General features: G+C 40.7%; 1 protein-coding gene across 9 annotated transcripts in view; it reads right to left on the minus strand.

Moving 5' to 3' along the window:
- Window positions 1–12,894, minus strand: part of FAM135B (family with sequence similarity 135 member B) — a 272,998-nt gene that overhangs the window by 12,977 nt on the left and 247,127 nt on the right. For 8 of the 9 annotated variants that reach the window (XM_048286585.1, XM_048286583.1, XM_048286590.1 and 5 more), the window contains 4 exons: window positions 10,136–10,291; window positions 7,951–8,024; window positions 4,688–4,842; window positions 1,239–3,297 (listed from right to left, as the gene is read on the minus strand). In XM_048286585.1, the coding sequence (XP_048142542.1) occupies window positions 1,239–3,297; window positions 4,688–4,842; window positions 7,951–8,024; window positions 10,136–10,291 (2,444 nt within the window). The remainder of the gene's footprint in view (window positions 1–1,238; window positions 3,298–4,687; window positions 4,843–7,950; window positions 8,025–10,135; window positions 10,292–12,894) is intronic. The other variant, XM_048286591.1, reaches the window with a different exon arrangement.

Here is a 12,894-nt window from a genome sequence, read left to right on the forward strand (position 1 = left end):
GGTAACAACGTTCCTACCAAAGGTCTAAAATTTGACACCTGAATTCACCCTAAAGCATTCTCTAGCTGCAGATGCCAAACTCTTCAGTGGCTTTTTGACTTAGTAAAACTTATCCAGATAATTTACGAATTAATAATCACAATGTAAGTGTAGAATAAAGTAGAAAACTGGGATGACCAGCTCAGGAGATATAACCTTTAAAGCTTGGGGATATCTTAAGGCCACTTGATACAATCATAGACTCATTAAGGTTGGAAAAGACCTCTAAGATACTCAAGTCCAATGGTGAGAAATCGCTTACATCAGCCCAACAAATTTTAAGGGACACAAGAATGAAAAAAATAGCTTTTGAACATGAATCTGGAAGCCTTGGAGTCATGTGCATGAATACATGCTCAAATGTTCTGTTTCACAAAGAAGAAACAAATTCTGTGCTTAGATTTGCCAGGAATTAAGCATGGTGTATAAAAAAATTTTCAGGCTTCTTTCAAAAGAATAAAAATAAAATCTTGGGTTGAAAATGAGTGTTCATGCAGGCAGACAACATTTTGGGCAGCTGAATGGGTTGAGAAATTTCAGTGCTACTGTTTTTCCTCAGCACAGCAGAGACACCAAACTATAATGGAAAAATATAAGTGCTAGAGTGCCAATCTGTGAAATGGGCCCCTGTGACATCAAGGTCATGATGTGGCACTTTCACATTGAGCAATGAAGCAAGAAACAAAAATAATGCCTCTTCTCCAGCTATTCATGGTTCCAATTCTCCCATTTTTCCAGTTTGAGAAGGTGAAGTTGAGACATACCAGCCAATCTGAACTCCCCATTTCATAGTGTAGCTACAGAGTGTAGCTATTAAAGCAGAAGAGAAAAAGAGTCTGTAACATTGCCACAGTGAACTGACTATCTGGGATCGATACTCTGGTATGGATAGTCTTGATTACATGAAGGAGGGTCAGGTCTCAAAGATTATTTAGACACCTAAATCCCACTGCTAGTCATGAGAATTAAGGACCTAATATCTTTGGCAATCTTGGTCTCTCTGTGTTTTAATCCTTCCTGTCTATTTAGATTATTCATTCTATATGAATCATTTGTCTGTTTGTATTATTTATACTGAAATTCCTCAGGCACCTGTCTCAAATGCAAGCCTCCTGTATGCCTAGTGCATTAGGGTCCTGAACTGTTTCAGGGTCTCTTGGCATTACTATTACATTAATGAAGTAATTAGTCATTCTTACTTCAGCATCCTTTCGTTGGTCTCTTCATCCATCTCATTTGAATTAGAACAGACAACTCCAAATGAGCCCAGAGGCTGGCGTGTGATGGGGAACGCAGCCTGCTTTGCCGAGGAGCCCGCCATGGCAGGGGTCTCTTTGAGCACGGAAGAAAAGGGAAGACAGGTGGCTGTGCAAGAGACGGACAGATTAACCACATCAGCAGCCTTTCTGCTTTCCAGGGCTACTCCCTCTGTCGTGGCCAAAGGAAACCCGGTGCCATTCGCTACAAGTTTATTCTCTTGGCTGTTGGGCTCCTGAGGACGTTCAGCCTGGTGGGACCCTGCCACAGGGTCTGCTGAGGCAGGTGAGTCATTGAGCTCAATTTCTTGCAACCCCTGCATTTCTGCATACACTGCTGGGCTCTCATCAGTGAGAGAGCTGCCACGTTCTCCTCGCAGTGAGCCAAATTCAATGGAGGTTTCTGAAGGAGCTTTAACAGGATAGCAAAAATCTGGTACCACCTTTATGCTTCGTGAAAAACTCTCCTCTCCTGAAATTCTACTATTGGAGGAGCCCTGTGGTATTTTTGAACTGTCCGGCTTAAGTTTATCCTTTGGATCCTCAATGCATGTATCAACCTTATCTATATTTTTGTCCAAGTAATTATAAGCCCTTGGTGTTTTTAAGCTGCACTCACCATTGCTCTCCAGTGACAGGCACTCAGAGACATTATCTTGCAGCTGCTTCGGACAAATGGGTGGTCCTGTATTTTCCAGACTACAGCAAGTCTCTGGAAAACCTTTCTCTTCCACCCCTTGTAACTCAGTGTTACTGTTACTGTGTTTGAGGAGGGGTTTGGGATGTCTTCTTGGTTCTATTTTTCCACTTTGAGTAGTGATTCGACACTCAGAAAAGTCCATGATTATTTTTCCATCTCTATCCTCTGTTTCCATGCAGCTTCTTAAGTTTTGATCTGAATCTCCTGGGGTGGCTTCAATGTGTTTTGATATATCCACCTCCTCCGTGGGCTCTTCTGGGCTACTGATCTGAGGAGCTGAGACAGATTTCGTCAGTTTGGTAAGCTCCACTTCCCTCTCCTCTTCCTCAAAGGGCAAAGAGCTGATGGATGTGAGCGACGCTTGGATACCACTGGGCAAGCTGGTGTTGCTTTCTGTGTGTCCACCTTCCAAGGAATTTCGGTGGATGGCGTGCCTCCGGACCAGGTGGTGCAGGATCTCTCGGTCACTGGGCAGCTCCAGGGCCCGGCTACGAGCATCAGACCATGCCACTGAGCTTGGTTCACTTTCAATGCCTGAATCAGATATTATAGAGGAAGATCTTTTTATGACCCCTGACATCAGGGTAAATTCTTCACTCTCCTCACCCCGTTGCTCCTTTGTCACTGCTTTCACTTCACAGCTGTGTGAAGGCAAAGCTTTCAAAACAGGGAGATGAGCCTTGGTGTCTGCATCCTCTGGTTTTCCAAGACTGGTCAATTCATTCAGTCCAACCTCAGATGAAGTGAAATTAGTTTCAGGATGACCAAATTCATCTAGTTCATGTACTTCAGTCCTGTCTTCCAAGCCATCAGTTCCACATGCTCCACAATCATACTGAGCACTGACAATTAACACAGGCTCGCTTTTGTGAGAGTCCTTATTGCTGGGTTCCATGCCTCCACAGGTAATATCTGCCCCAAGTCTATTATCTTTTAAAAAAACTTCCTTGGATGTTTTCAAGTCTTCTGACATGTGTTCTGTATTGCCTGGCTCTGAGTCAGAAATAGTTTCCTCTCTTGAAACAAAAATATTTTCAGGTTTCCTTTGGCCTTCTTTGTTTGCTGTACATACCTGAGATGTGGAGTGCTGGTTTAAACCTTTAGCAGCAGCTTCAGTACTGCTGTGTAGGCATGAGGGATTCCTGTTTATCCTGTCTGTATGTATTAGCAGAGTGTCTTTCCCAAAATCTCCTTTCATTACTGCAGTGGCATCATCTGATGCACAGTCTTCATTTTCCTGTGTTACATCCATTTGAGTATTTGAAGGAACCTCAAAATCTGGGAAAACTTCCAAATGCTGATCTGAAAGAAAGAAAGAAAGAAAGAAAGAAAGAAAGAAAGAAAGAAAAAGGAAGGAAGGAAGGAAGGAAGGAAGAAAGGAAGGAAGGAAGAAAGAAAGGAAGGAAGAAAGAAAGAAGGAAAGAGAAAGAAAGAAAGAAAAAGAAAGAAAGAAAGAAAGAAAGAAAGAAAGAAAAAGAAAGAAAGAAAGAAAAAGAAAGAAAGAAAGAAAGAAAAAGAAAGAAAGAAAGAAAGAAAGAAAGAAAGAAAAAGAAAGAAAGAAAAAGGAAGAAAGGAAGAAAAAGGAAGGAAGGAAGAAAAAGGAAGGAAGGAAGGAAGGAAGGAAGGAAGGAAGGAAGGAAGGAAGGAAGAAAGAAAGAAAGAAAGAAAGAAAGAAAGATAGTAGTATTATCTATAAGAATACAACAAATCACCCCAAAGAATTGTGAGATTTTAAAAAGGGATTTAAAGTCTAAAATATTATTCTATACATTTATATTATAAAATTTATATATTCATTAAAGGCATATTACAAATGTACATGCCAGAGTGCATTTAACTAGAATTACACTCACTGAGCAGTTATAGTTAGGGCAAAGAAAACAATATTAATAAATAAACTTTGCTTGGTATAACTGTACCTATACTGCTAATTTTTAGAGCATAGGTAAGCAAAACAAAATAGATACTTCTCTGTACCCCTGGTGTCATTCAATATTGTTCATAGTATAGCTCTTACTTTGAATCAGTTTAATACTTGGTTTAATAATTTAAATACCTTTGATGAGCATTGTCAAAATTTAGGCAGTAGAATAACTGTGGAAGAGTGAAGATTTTGTATCACAGGCTATATTCACTAAACTATGGACACCTATAATATTAATACATATTACTTCCTTGATAATCTTAATGGTTGAGTGAAAAGAATAAGCTAGTAAGGGCTACGAGGTTTTACTAAGTAGCTCTGGAACTAAATAATTTCTTAATTAAAAGTTTGATTTGAATACTTGAAGGGCAAAATATTTTTTGGAAGGCAATGCTGCCTTTCAGGGGAGTGTGGAGCTTTACATTGAAATTGTGGGGTTTTGTTCTGAGATTTCTTACCACTAGATGTCATACTGGGGATATCAGTCTAGTGTTTTTCCTTTAAATTAGTACTGTAGCAAAAATCCAAGAGATCTGATTTTTCCCTCCAGCTCTTAAAAAAAACCAGCTTAATTTAAAGATGAAAAATGTGAAAGAAATACTCTGCTGTTAGGGAAAACACTAAAATTCAGCTGTGTTACTTAAGGGGTCCCACTTTCTTCTGAGCTCATGAGCCCAAGCGATGTGAGATCACTTATCCTGAGCTGGGGAAGTACCTCTCTCAGCTCAAGCTGTCTCGTGAAGCTGTGCCCTGTGGTGTTTCACTCACCTGTGCAAGGTATGTCTGTGTACCTATCTTCAAAGATAACTGGCAGCGTATTCCAGTCCCCATCGATGTCCAGGCATTCTGCTGGCAGCGGGGGCATGCTGGTGAAATAATCCGAATTACGAATTTCCGTAGAAATCTGTGCGTGGCTTTGGATCCTGGCAGCAAAGTACAAAACAAATTGAGTGGTTGAGTAGTTACTGTGCTGTTTCTCCACTACTCCTGCAAGCCCAGATATGCAGGCAGAGGACAGCCAATGTGTTTAAAAGGAGAGGGAAGCGGTTTTGTATGATGGGGGGTACCGAGCAGTCTAGAAGGTTTCCATCTCTCAGTTAGAAATACCTACAACTTGCACAATCCCTTCCTGAAAAATCTCAGCGTTTTTGAAATTATTCCACATCCCACTGCCACAGGCTCCTGTTATCTGCCATAGCCCATTGCTGTCCTCCCAAGGGTCTCAGCTGATGGCTGGGACTGGATCACTCAGCTGGTTTCTGGTCAGGAAATGAGCTCTGTCACTCTGGCTGTGGTCAGGGTTTCAAAACCCAGATGCAGGAGGCAATAATCAAAACTTTGGTTGTGCAGTACAGGAAGGAGAAAAGCCAAGAAGGATGCATGGTAAGTCCTCTATCTCACTTGTACCAGACCTCAGAGCACTGCGGTATCTTACACATGTACTAATCTGGAAGAGCTAAGGCACATTAATTCAGCCACTGTCTCTTGGCAGAGTCATAGAATCACAGAATGGTTTGAGTTTGAAAGGACCTTCAAGATCATTTAGTTCTAACTCCCCTGACATGGGCAGGGACACCTTCCACCAAACCAGGTTGCTCAACCTGTCCTTGAACATTTCCAGGGATGGGGCAGCCACAACATTTCTGAACAACCCATTCCAGACCCCCACCACCTTCACAGAAAAAAAAAATTCTTTCTAATATCTAATCTAAATCTACTCTCTTTCAGTTAGAAGCCATTCCTCCTTGTCCTATCACTACATGTCCTAGTAAAAAGACCCTCTATGGCTTTTTTTGTGCCCCTCATCTGTTTCCATCATTTGGGCCACTCAAAATTCTACCTGGCTCTCCTCAGTGAATGTGACATTAAACTGGCAGATGAATACATGTTTGGCTATAATAAATACAATAATTTTCATTTCTGATGATCTTTCCTATTTAAACATCTGTCTCAAAAAATGGAGAAAACATGAAATACAAAGAGTAAGGCAAAAAGATTTTCATAGACAGTCAGCTGAAAGCAAATCTGTTCTTCATCTTAAAGCCATTACCCCTTGTCTGATTATTACTTACCCTTGTGAAAAAGATGAATAATTGATATTAAAATGAGTGAGGAGGAATATTTTTGTCTGTAAAATCTAGGGTGAGTATGTCACCTGCTAGAGGCCTCCACCTGTGCCATACCCAGCCTACTGGAAATGGTGTGTCCTCTTCTGCCTAAGCAGTCAAATGCTGCCAGGTACATACGTGCACAGCCTCACACAAACTGACAACAGCATGGGAGGCAAAAAAACAGCTCTTGTCCAGTAAGAAGGAAAAAAAATAAACGGGGGGAAAAACCTTGCTGCTTGAGGTGGTTGTAGAGCACACTGTTACACTGAGCACTGCTCTCAGCTGGACACTGTGTGGACCCAATTGATAATCCCTACTACCACTCCCAATATTAATACTCTGACAAGACTCTGTTTTTCCAACTACATCATCTGGCAAATTCAGAAAGAAAACGTAACTCTGCCACAAGGCCTGTATAGATCAGATGTTCTACACAGACCAATTAATTTTTTAACTATTTTGTTTGTTGGGGTTTTTTTACTTACTCTCCTTGATAATCACTGAGAAAAACATTATATTTGTCTGTAGGAAATGGGCTACTTCTGTGGCTGCCTGGAGAAATAGAATCACATCATGGAATTAGGCGTCCCCCCGTGCAGGGTTATATTTGTTTGAACAGGGCCATGAGTGTCTGTGTCCTCACCCCAGGATCTTGACAAGGGGTTTTCCTTGTACATAGCTCACTAAAATCCTGACATGGGAGAACCAAGTGAAACAGCTGGGCCCTTGCAGCCATGGTGTTGCTCTAATTTGGCAAGGCAGCCTTGTACAACCCAGCCACTAATGAAGTTATGGCCCTTTCCATCAACACTGAATCAGCCTTAATGTCCCCAATGACAGCTCTGAGAAAAGCAATTTTCTCCTTTGCACTAGGTCAGAAGCAAACGTGTCACTTAAAAATCATCATTGTGACAGGACCTGATGTTATGGCCTTTCTCAGCCCCTTTCACACTGGTAATGTGGTCTGCCCATGGTGACAAATAGTCTGCATAACCTTCATTACTCAGAAATTCAAATCTGAGCATCTTTCTTTGAACTCTGGTTTTAGCCCATGAACCCAAGTGGAGCACTTGGATGATACTCAGGAAAGGCAAAGGCAGGATTTGCCCAGGTGTAGCTTTAAGACTGGCTCCTCATACTTCCCAGTTTGGTTACAAGTAGGAATCATCCAGCATAAAGAAATACTTACCTTGGAATGGTTTAGATCATATTCATATGAATGCAGCCCAGTGCAATGTTTGTTTTCCTGGTCTGTTTTGCATGTTTGGTTCTTGGTCAATTATTTATCAGCCCTGAGCTCACATCACACCCATGTTTCCTCCAGCTAACATGGTGCTATTCCCCATTCCTGCCCTTCACTGCTGCATATAGTCAACATCCACAGCTTTGCATTGCCTGTTTAATGATCCTGTCTACATTTAATTTATTTAATTTAATTAAATACATTTAAATATCCCTTCTGCTAGAGAGAGTAAGGCTGGACTAAACAATAAAACAACCCATGACTGCCTACCCCAAAATCTATATTAGGGATGGTAAAAAGCTAATTTGTAAATGCTGTTGCTTATCAACAGGTATTTCTCATTAAAAGTACAAGTGCTGGATCTGGTGTATTTGGTTTAGGAAGTTAATTGAAGATTGCTATATATGTGTGTATATATCTGTGTGTATATATATATATATAAAATGTATATATATGAAGCTTGAAATTAATTATTTCTGAGGCCTGCCTGATCAGTCACTTACTTTTGAAATTCATTTCAATAGGTTTAAAATACAGAGCTAAAACAGAGCCAATGACCTCTCCCAAACCAAACTCCTTCATACCCTGAAGAAACAGACCACATTATTGATTGCAAAATACTTTAAAGTAAATTTTTAGTCATACCAGAGTTAGGTGAGTGTTAATGGGTTACTTACAGGCCTTCCTGGAACATGAGCACAGCAGGTTTCTGGTGCTCAGTGTAGAAGAAGGCTTCTGAGAATCTCCTCACCTGAGAGAGAGAAAGAGACACACACAAATTAAACCTAAGATCTGCTGAAGGGTGACAAGTGCCATCAGTCTAAGAACTGAGCAGTGATTATCAGGACCAGATTCCTTAGTGTTGACATTAAAAAAGAGTTCAATTCTGTTTCATTTTCCCAGTCCAGCACAAAGCAGCTGGTGTTGTTGCGTATTTTGCTGCAATATGCAACAAAATACTTCTTCTTACTTCTGAGGTAAGAAGAGTCCCTTGACAATAAGTCAAAGTTTGGTTATCTGCATCCTCTGGCTACTTTTCTAAAAAGCTGTCAAATTTACCATTTTCCTCTGTAGTATTAAAGCGGGGAAGATTTATTCCTTTCCCACTGTGCAAAAAGCAGTAGTGGAATGACTTACTAAATTAGAACAATTCATAATTGACCATCTCTTCTATGGGAACATCCACAGGGACTCTCAAACTACCACGACAGCAAAGAAAGCCTTACATATCAGTGCAGAGAAGAATAAGCCCTATCACAGTAGAAACACACCTGCCTATGTCATGATACTTATAAACTGAGAGCTCTTCTAATCCCTTCATGGACATTGGATCTGTTCAGTGTTGGATAATCAATTACAAAAAAGCCATGGATCTGAAGTGGCTGGCAGAGCACAGACTGTGAAATAAGCTATAAAAAATTCAGTGCTGTCATCTGCCCTGGAATAAGCTTTTAGTTTAAATGAATCAAGCATAATATGCAATCAAATGTACTGAGCTGTTAAACTGCAGACCACACATTCCTAATAATAATTGTAAAAGTGACCTCTGTTACAGGGACAGAAAATGGCAGCAAAAAGCATATGTCAGAGCATCTCAGCATCTCCCTAAATCCCAGCTGTGCTTTAGCAAACAGCCTTTATGAACAGAGGACGAGCATCCCTTCAAAAAGACTGTGTCCTAACAGTAGGATTTTTCATCTCGGGCTCTCAAACCATTTTCCAGAGGTGAAAAAGTATAATTACGCCCAGTTTATATGGGCAGGAACCAGAGCATACAAAGTTATGTAATTTAACAGAGGTCAAAAAGATAGTTGGCATCAGTCGAGGCTGGAACAAACCACAGGCTGAGGTTCACCTTGCTGGAGCTGGGAGCATACAAAGTTGAGTCCTTTGGCTGAAAGCCACCCAGGTCCCCTCAGAGGCAAGGGAGACCTTGTCACACAACCCAGGGGAGTTTCAGCATCAGGCACTCAGCCACTTCTTCCTGAATTTTATGCCCTATTTTTGCAAGCTCCAGGGGAGACTTGTCCTGGTCACTCTGACCTCAACTGACTTTGACAGGTGTAAAACAAAAAGCTGAGGTGTCGATACCTATATTGTACATTCCTAATGCATGCAAGGTGAATCCTGCCCTTTTCTCTACTGTCCCTTCTCTAATGATTAGATCAGACTTTGAGTTCAGCTCAGGTGATGTGCTGAACTGGTGTCTGGTCAATAACCAAGAACGTCCTGATGGAAGACAGAGCACTCGCTGAAATAATCAGATAAGCAGATCTGACAACATTCGCTCAAATGACAAGTGGTTTTGTGCCGTCTTTATTACCAGGTACAAGAAGCAATTTCAACATCAACAATATTAATATTTTGTTGTGTGCACTGTACTGTGAGAAAGGCAAATAGCTGTATATATGACAGTGAAGAAAACAAACCCATATTCCTTACGCTAGTTTTGTGAAACCAGTAGAGATTAAATCATATTCCTTTTATTAGTCACTGTGATGTTTGGGTTTTTTAAAACAAGTGTTTATGATTTACAGATATCTATCAAGTATAGGTGACATTTACCCCTTCCCACCCACCTCCTGTTCTGTGTCTGATCCTGGTGTTCAAAGTCTACTCATTTTACATAGGATCTTGGGTCACACAAAGGCAACAGTCTTTATTCCAGAAATTGAAATCTGTAATTTCAAATCCTTGGCTTCACCTCTTCTTCCCCTCCTCTTCAACTGTTGTTATGCTCACCCCATTCCATGTAAATAGTCATAGAGGCAGAATTGCATTGGAAATATATATCCAAATAAATCTCCGATGTTTATCAGGAGGTGACCATTACTGAACTTGTTTTTAACTTCTTAACATTACCCTTAGCATGTGATGTTCCTGAGTCAGATAAGCTGTGACTTCTGGATGGAGTGTTGCCACCTCTAGGAACTGGGTCCATAGGGCCAGGAGGTGAGAGCAAAGCCAGGTGAGATCCTTGCTTATCTGTTCTGCTATCTTCTCTGGATTGCTCAGCAGCTGGAGGAGAGAAAGGAAATGATGAGATCAAAAAGCACTACGAAAACGAATCAGTTCATAAATCAGATTAAGTCCTTCTAGGAACAACAGCAACAAGAAAATTTCTTGAATTTTTTCAAGGAAAATTTCTCTTGATTTAGGACTATTATTACTAAAGCTACCATTTTCAGTTATTTTACTCCAAATAAAGCTGGTGAGACATTTTCTTTTCCTCTTTAAAATCACATATTTTGGAGCAAAGGGTCTCAGCTATGCAATTAGAGAGCAAGAAGTGGGAACAGATAATTTTTTGCAGACACTTTACTGCAAGTGTAGTAACTGGGGGGATAAAACATCAAAGCATGTGGGTTCCAAATTATCCACCAGATGGTGCTGAATGCTCTGAAATAATAAGCCATGGCCGGGATCTGTTAGCAAAAGGAGCCCTCTCAGCCATGTCACATTAGGATACAGATGACTGACTGAGGGGGAACCAAACAAGAAACCTCAAACCAAAACACTGCGTCCTCAGCACATGATGAAAACAGACAGCCCAGGCTGTGCTGTTGCCCATGTCCCACACGAGAACATGCTGGGGCTCTGTTTGCCCTCCAGCTCTGTGCTAAAGTTGTATGAGAAAGCAAAGTCTCTGCACACCAAACTTCCTGGTTTCTCAATTTCATGGAATCATACAGTCCTAGAATGGGTTGGGTTAAAGATCTTCTTCCAACTCCCTGCCATATGCAGAGACATCTTTCACTAGACCAGGTTGCTCAGAGCCCCATCCAACCTGGCCTTTAACACTCCCAGGGATGGAGCATTCACAGCTTCTCTGGGCAACCTGTGCCTGTGTCTCACCACCCTCACCATAAAGAATTTCTACCTAATATCTAACCTAAACCTGCCTTCTGCCAGTTTAACACCATGCCCACTTGTCCTAACACTAAACACCCTTGTAAAAAGTCCCTCTCCAGCTCTCCTGTAGCCCCCTTTAGGTACTGGAAGGTGTTAAATTTTCTCCCTGGAGTGTTCTCCAGGAAGAACAAACCCAGCTCTCTTAACTTGTCAACTTGCTAATTGCTTTAATGAGACACCAACATTGCATTTTACCTCCATGTTATTCACCAGGTCTTTCATTTTTTTTTTGGTTAGGACTGCACTCTAGCCGAAAGCCTGCTTATTTTTCACATTTTATTATGCAGGTAGTTAGCAGATTGGTGACACTGCAAACTAAGCCACAATTAAAAGCAAATTGTCTGTGTGTGAGAGAAGCAGAGAAAATCTGTGTGTGGATAAAACAGATATTGTCACTGTGTTTACACTGTTTGGATGCTGTTCTGTTTTAATCACTTGTCCAAAATGGTGCAAGCTCCAGCATCCATTCTGGTACGGGTAAAACCGGGGGGATACTGGGAAACAAAAGATCCTGCCCAAACATTTCCCTTTGCAGAGTCAGGGCATGATTTTATTTATGGCACCCAATTTTATATGCTGTATGTCAACATTAATTTTTCATTTGTTAAGTCAGTAAGCTGTTCCTTACATCATAAACTGAAGACTCAGTCTTCAAGGGAGATGCATTATTAATGCAAATCATCTTAGGTGTGTGATAGCTATTTTTCTAGTTTATTGGTTGTCAAATATTTGAATTTGTCATAGAGGAAGGAAGGCAGGAAGGCAGGAAGGAAGGCAGGAAGGCAGGAAGGCAGGAAGGAAGGAAGGAAGGAAGGAAAGAAGGGGCTATTTCTAATTGTGAGAGTCTTACTGCACTGAAAATTAGTCTAGAGGAGACTCTAGATTGCGTTGTCTGTCCTATAACCTTAACAGCTTCTAAATCTAGTAGAGATGAGCCCAGTAAATTATGCTTCTCTAAGTCAATTTTATATGAAATCACATTTCCTTCAAAGTGTCCAAGTCAGGACTTAAAACTAATAAATTTGTCATTTGAAGCAGTTTTCAAGCCATGGCTGACAAAGATTAGCTCACAATTTGTAGCAGGAGTGTAAATGGACTTCTCATTTGGTTTGGACTCATCTTCCCTCCATTAATTGTTACCAAATTCACTTCCCCAAGGAAGTGGTGGAATCACCAATCCTGGAATTTTTCAAAAAATGAGTAAGTGGCACTTTATTTATATGGTTTACTGGGCAGGCTGATATTCAGTCAAAGGATGGACTTCATGATCTTGGAGGTCTTTTCCAAACTTAATGATTCTATGATCCTATGATAAATAAAATATATGAAATCTCTGATTCTAAAACACTTTTTCCAGTGATCAGCAGGTGCTTGCATTTCTTCCTGGCACTCTTGATGACTTATCTTTGTCTCACTTGAAATAAACTTGGCAGAAGCAAGTTCAAGAGAGTAGTTCTGTCACTTCTGTGCCAAAATCCCTTTTTTTTCCCCCATGAGCTTCCAAACATATTTAGGTATTTTTATTTGAAAATATATGGTTGTACAACCTGCCAAAGTATCTTTTCTCCTGTCAGCAGAAAAGCTATAATTGCAACCTACCCCAAATAATTTTTTTTGTCATCCTGATACTCAGAGCTAGGCTTACTGAAGGATGTTAGAACAATCCAGCTGGTGACTTGTTAAAAGTGACAGGAACATTTTATACGGAA

The sequence above is a fragment of the Corvus hawaiiensis genome, chromosome 26 (assembly GCF_020740725.1).
Source record: "Corvus hawaiiensis isolate bCorHaw1 chromosome 26, bCorHaw1.pri.cur, whole genome shotgun sequence".
Lineage (NCBI taxonomy): Eukaryota > Metazoa > Chordata > Aves > Passeriformes > Corvidae > Corvus > Corvus hawaiiensis.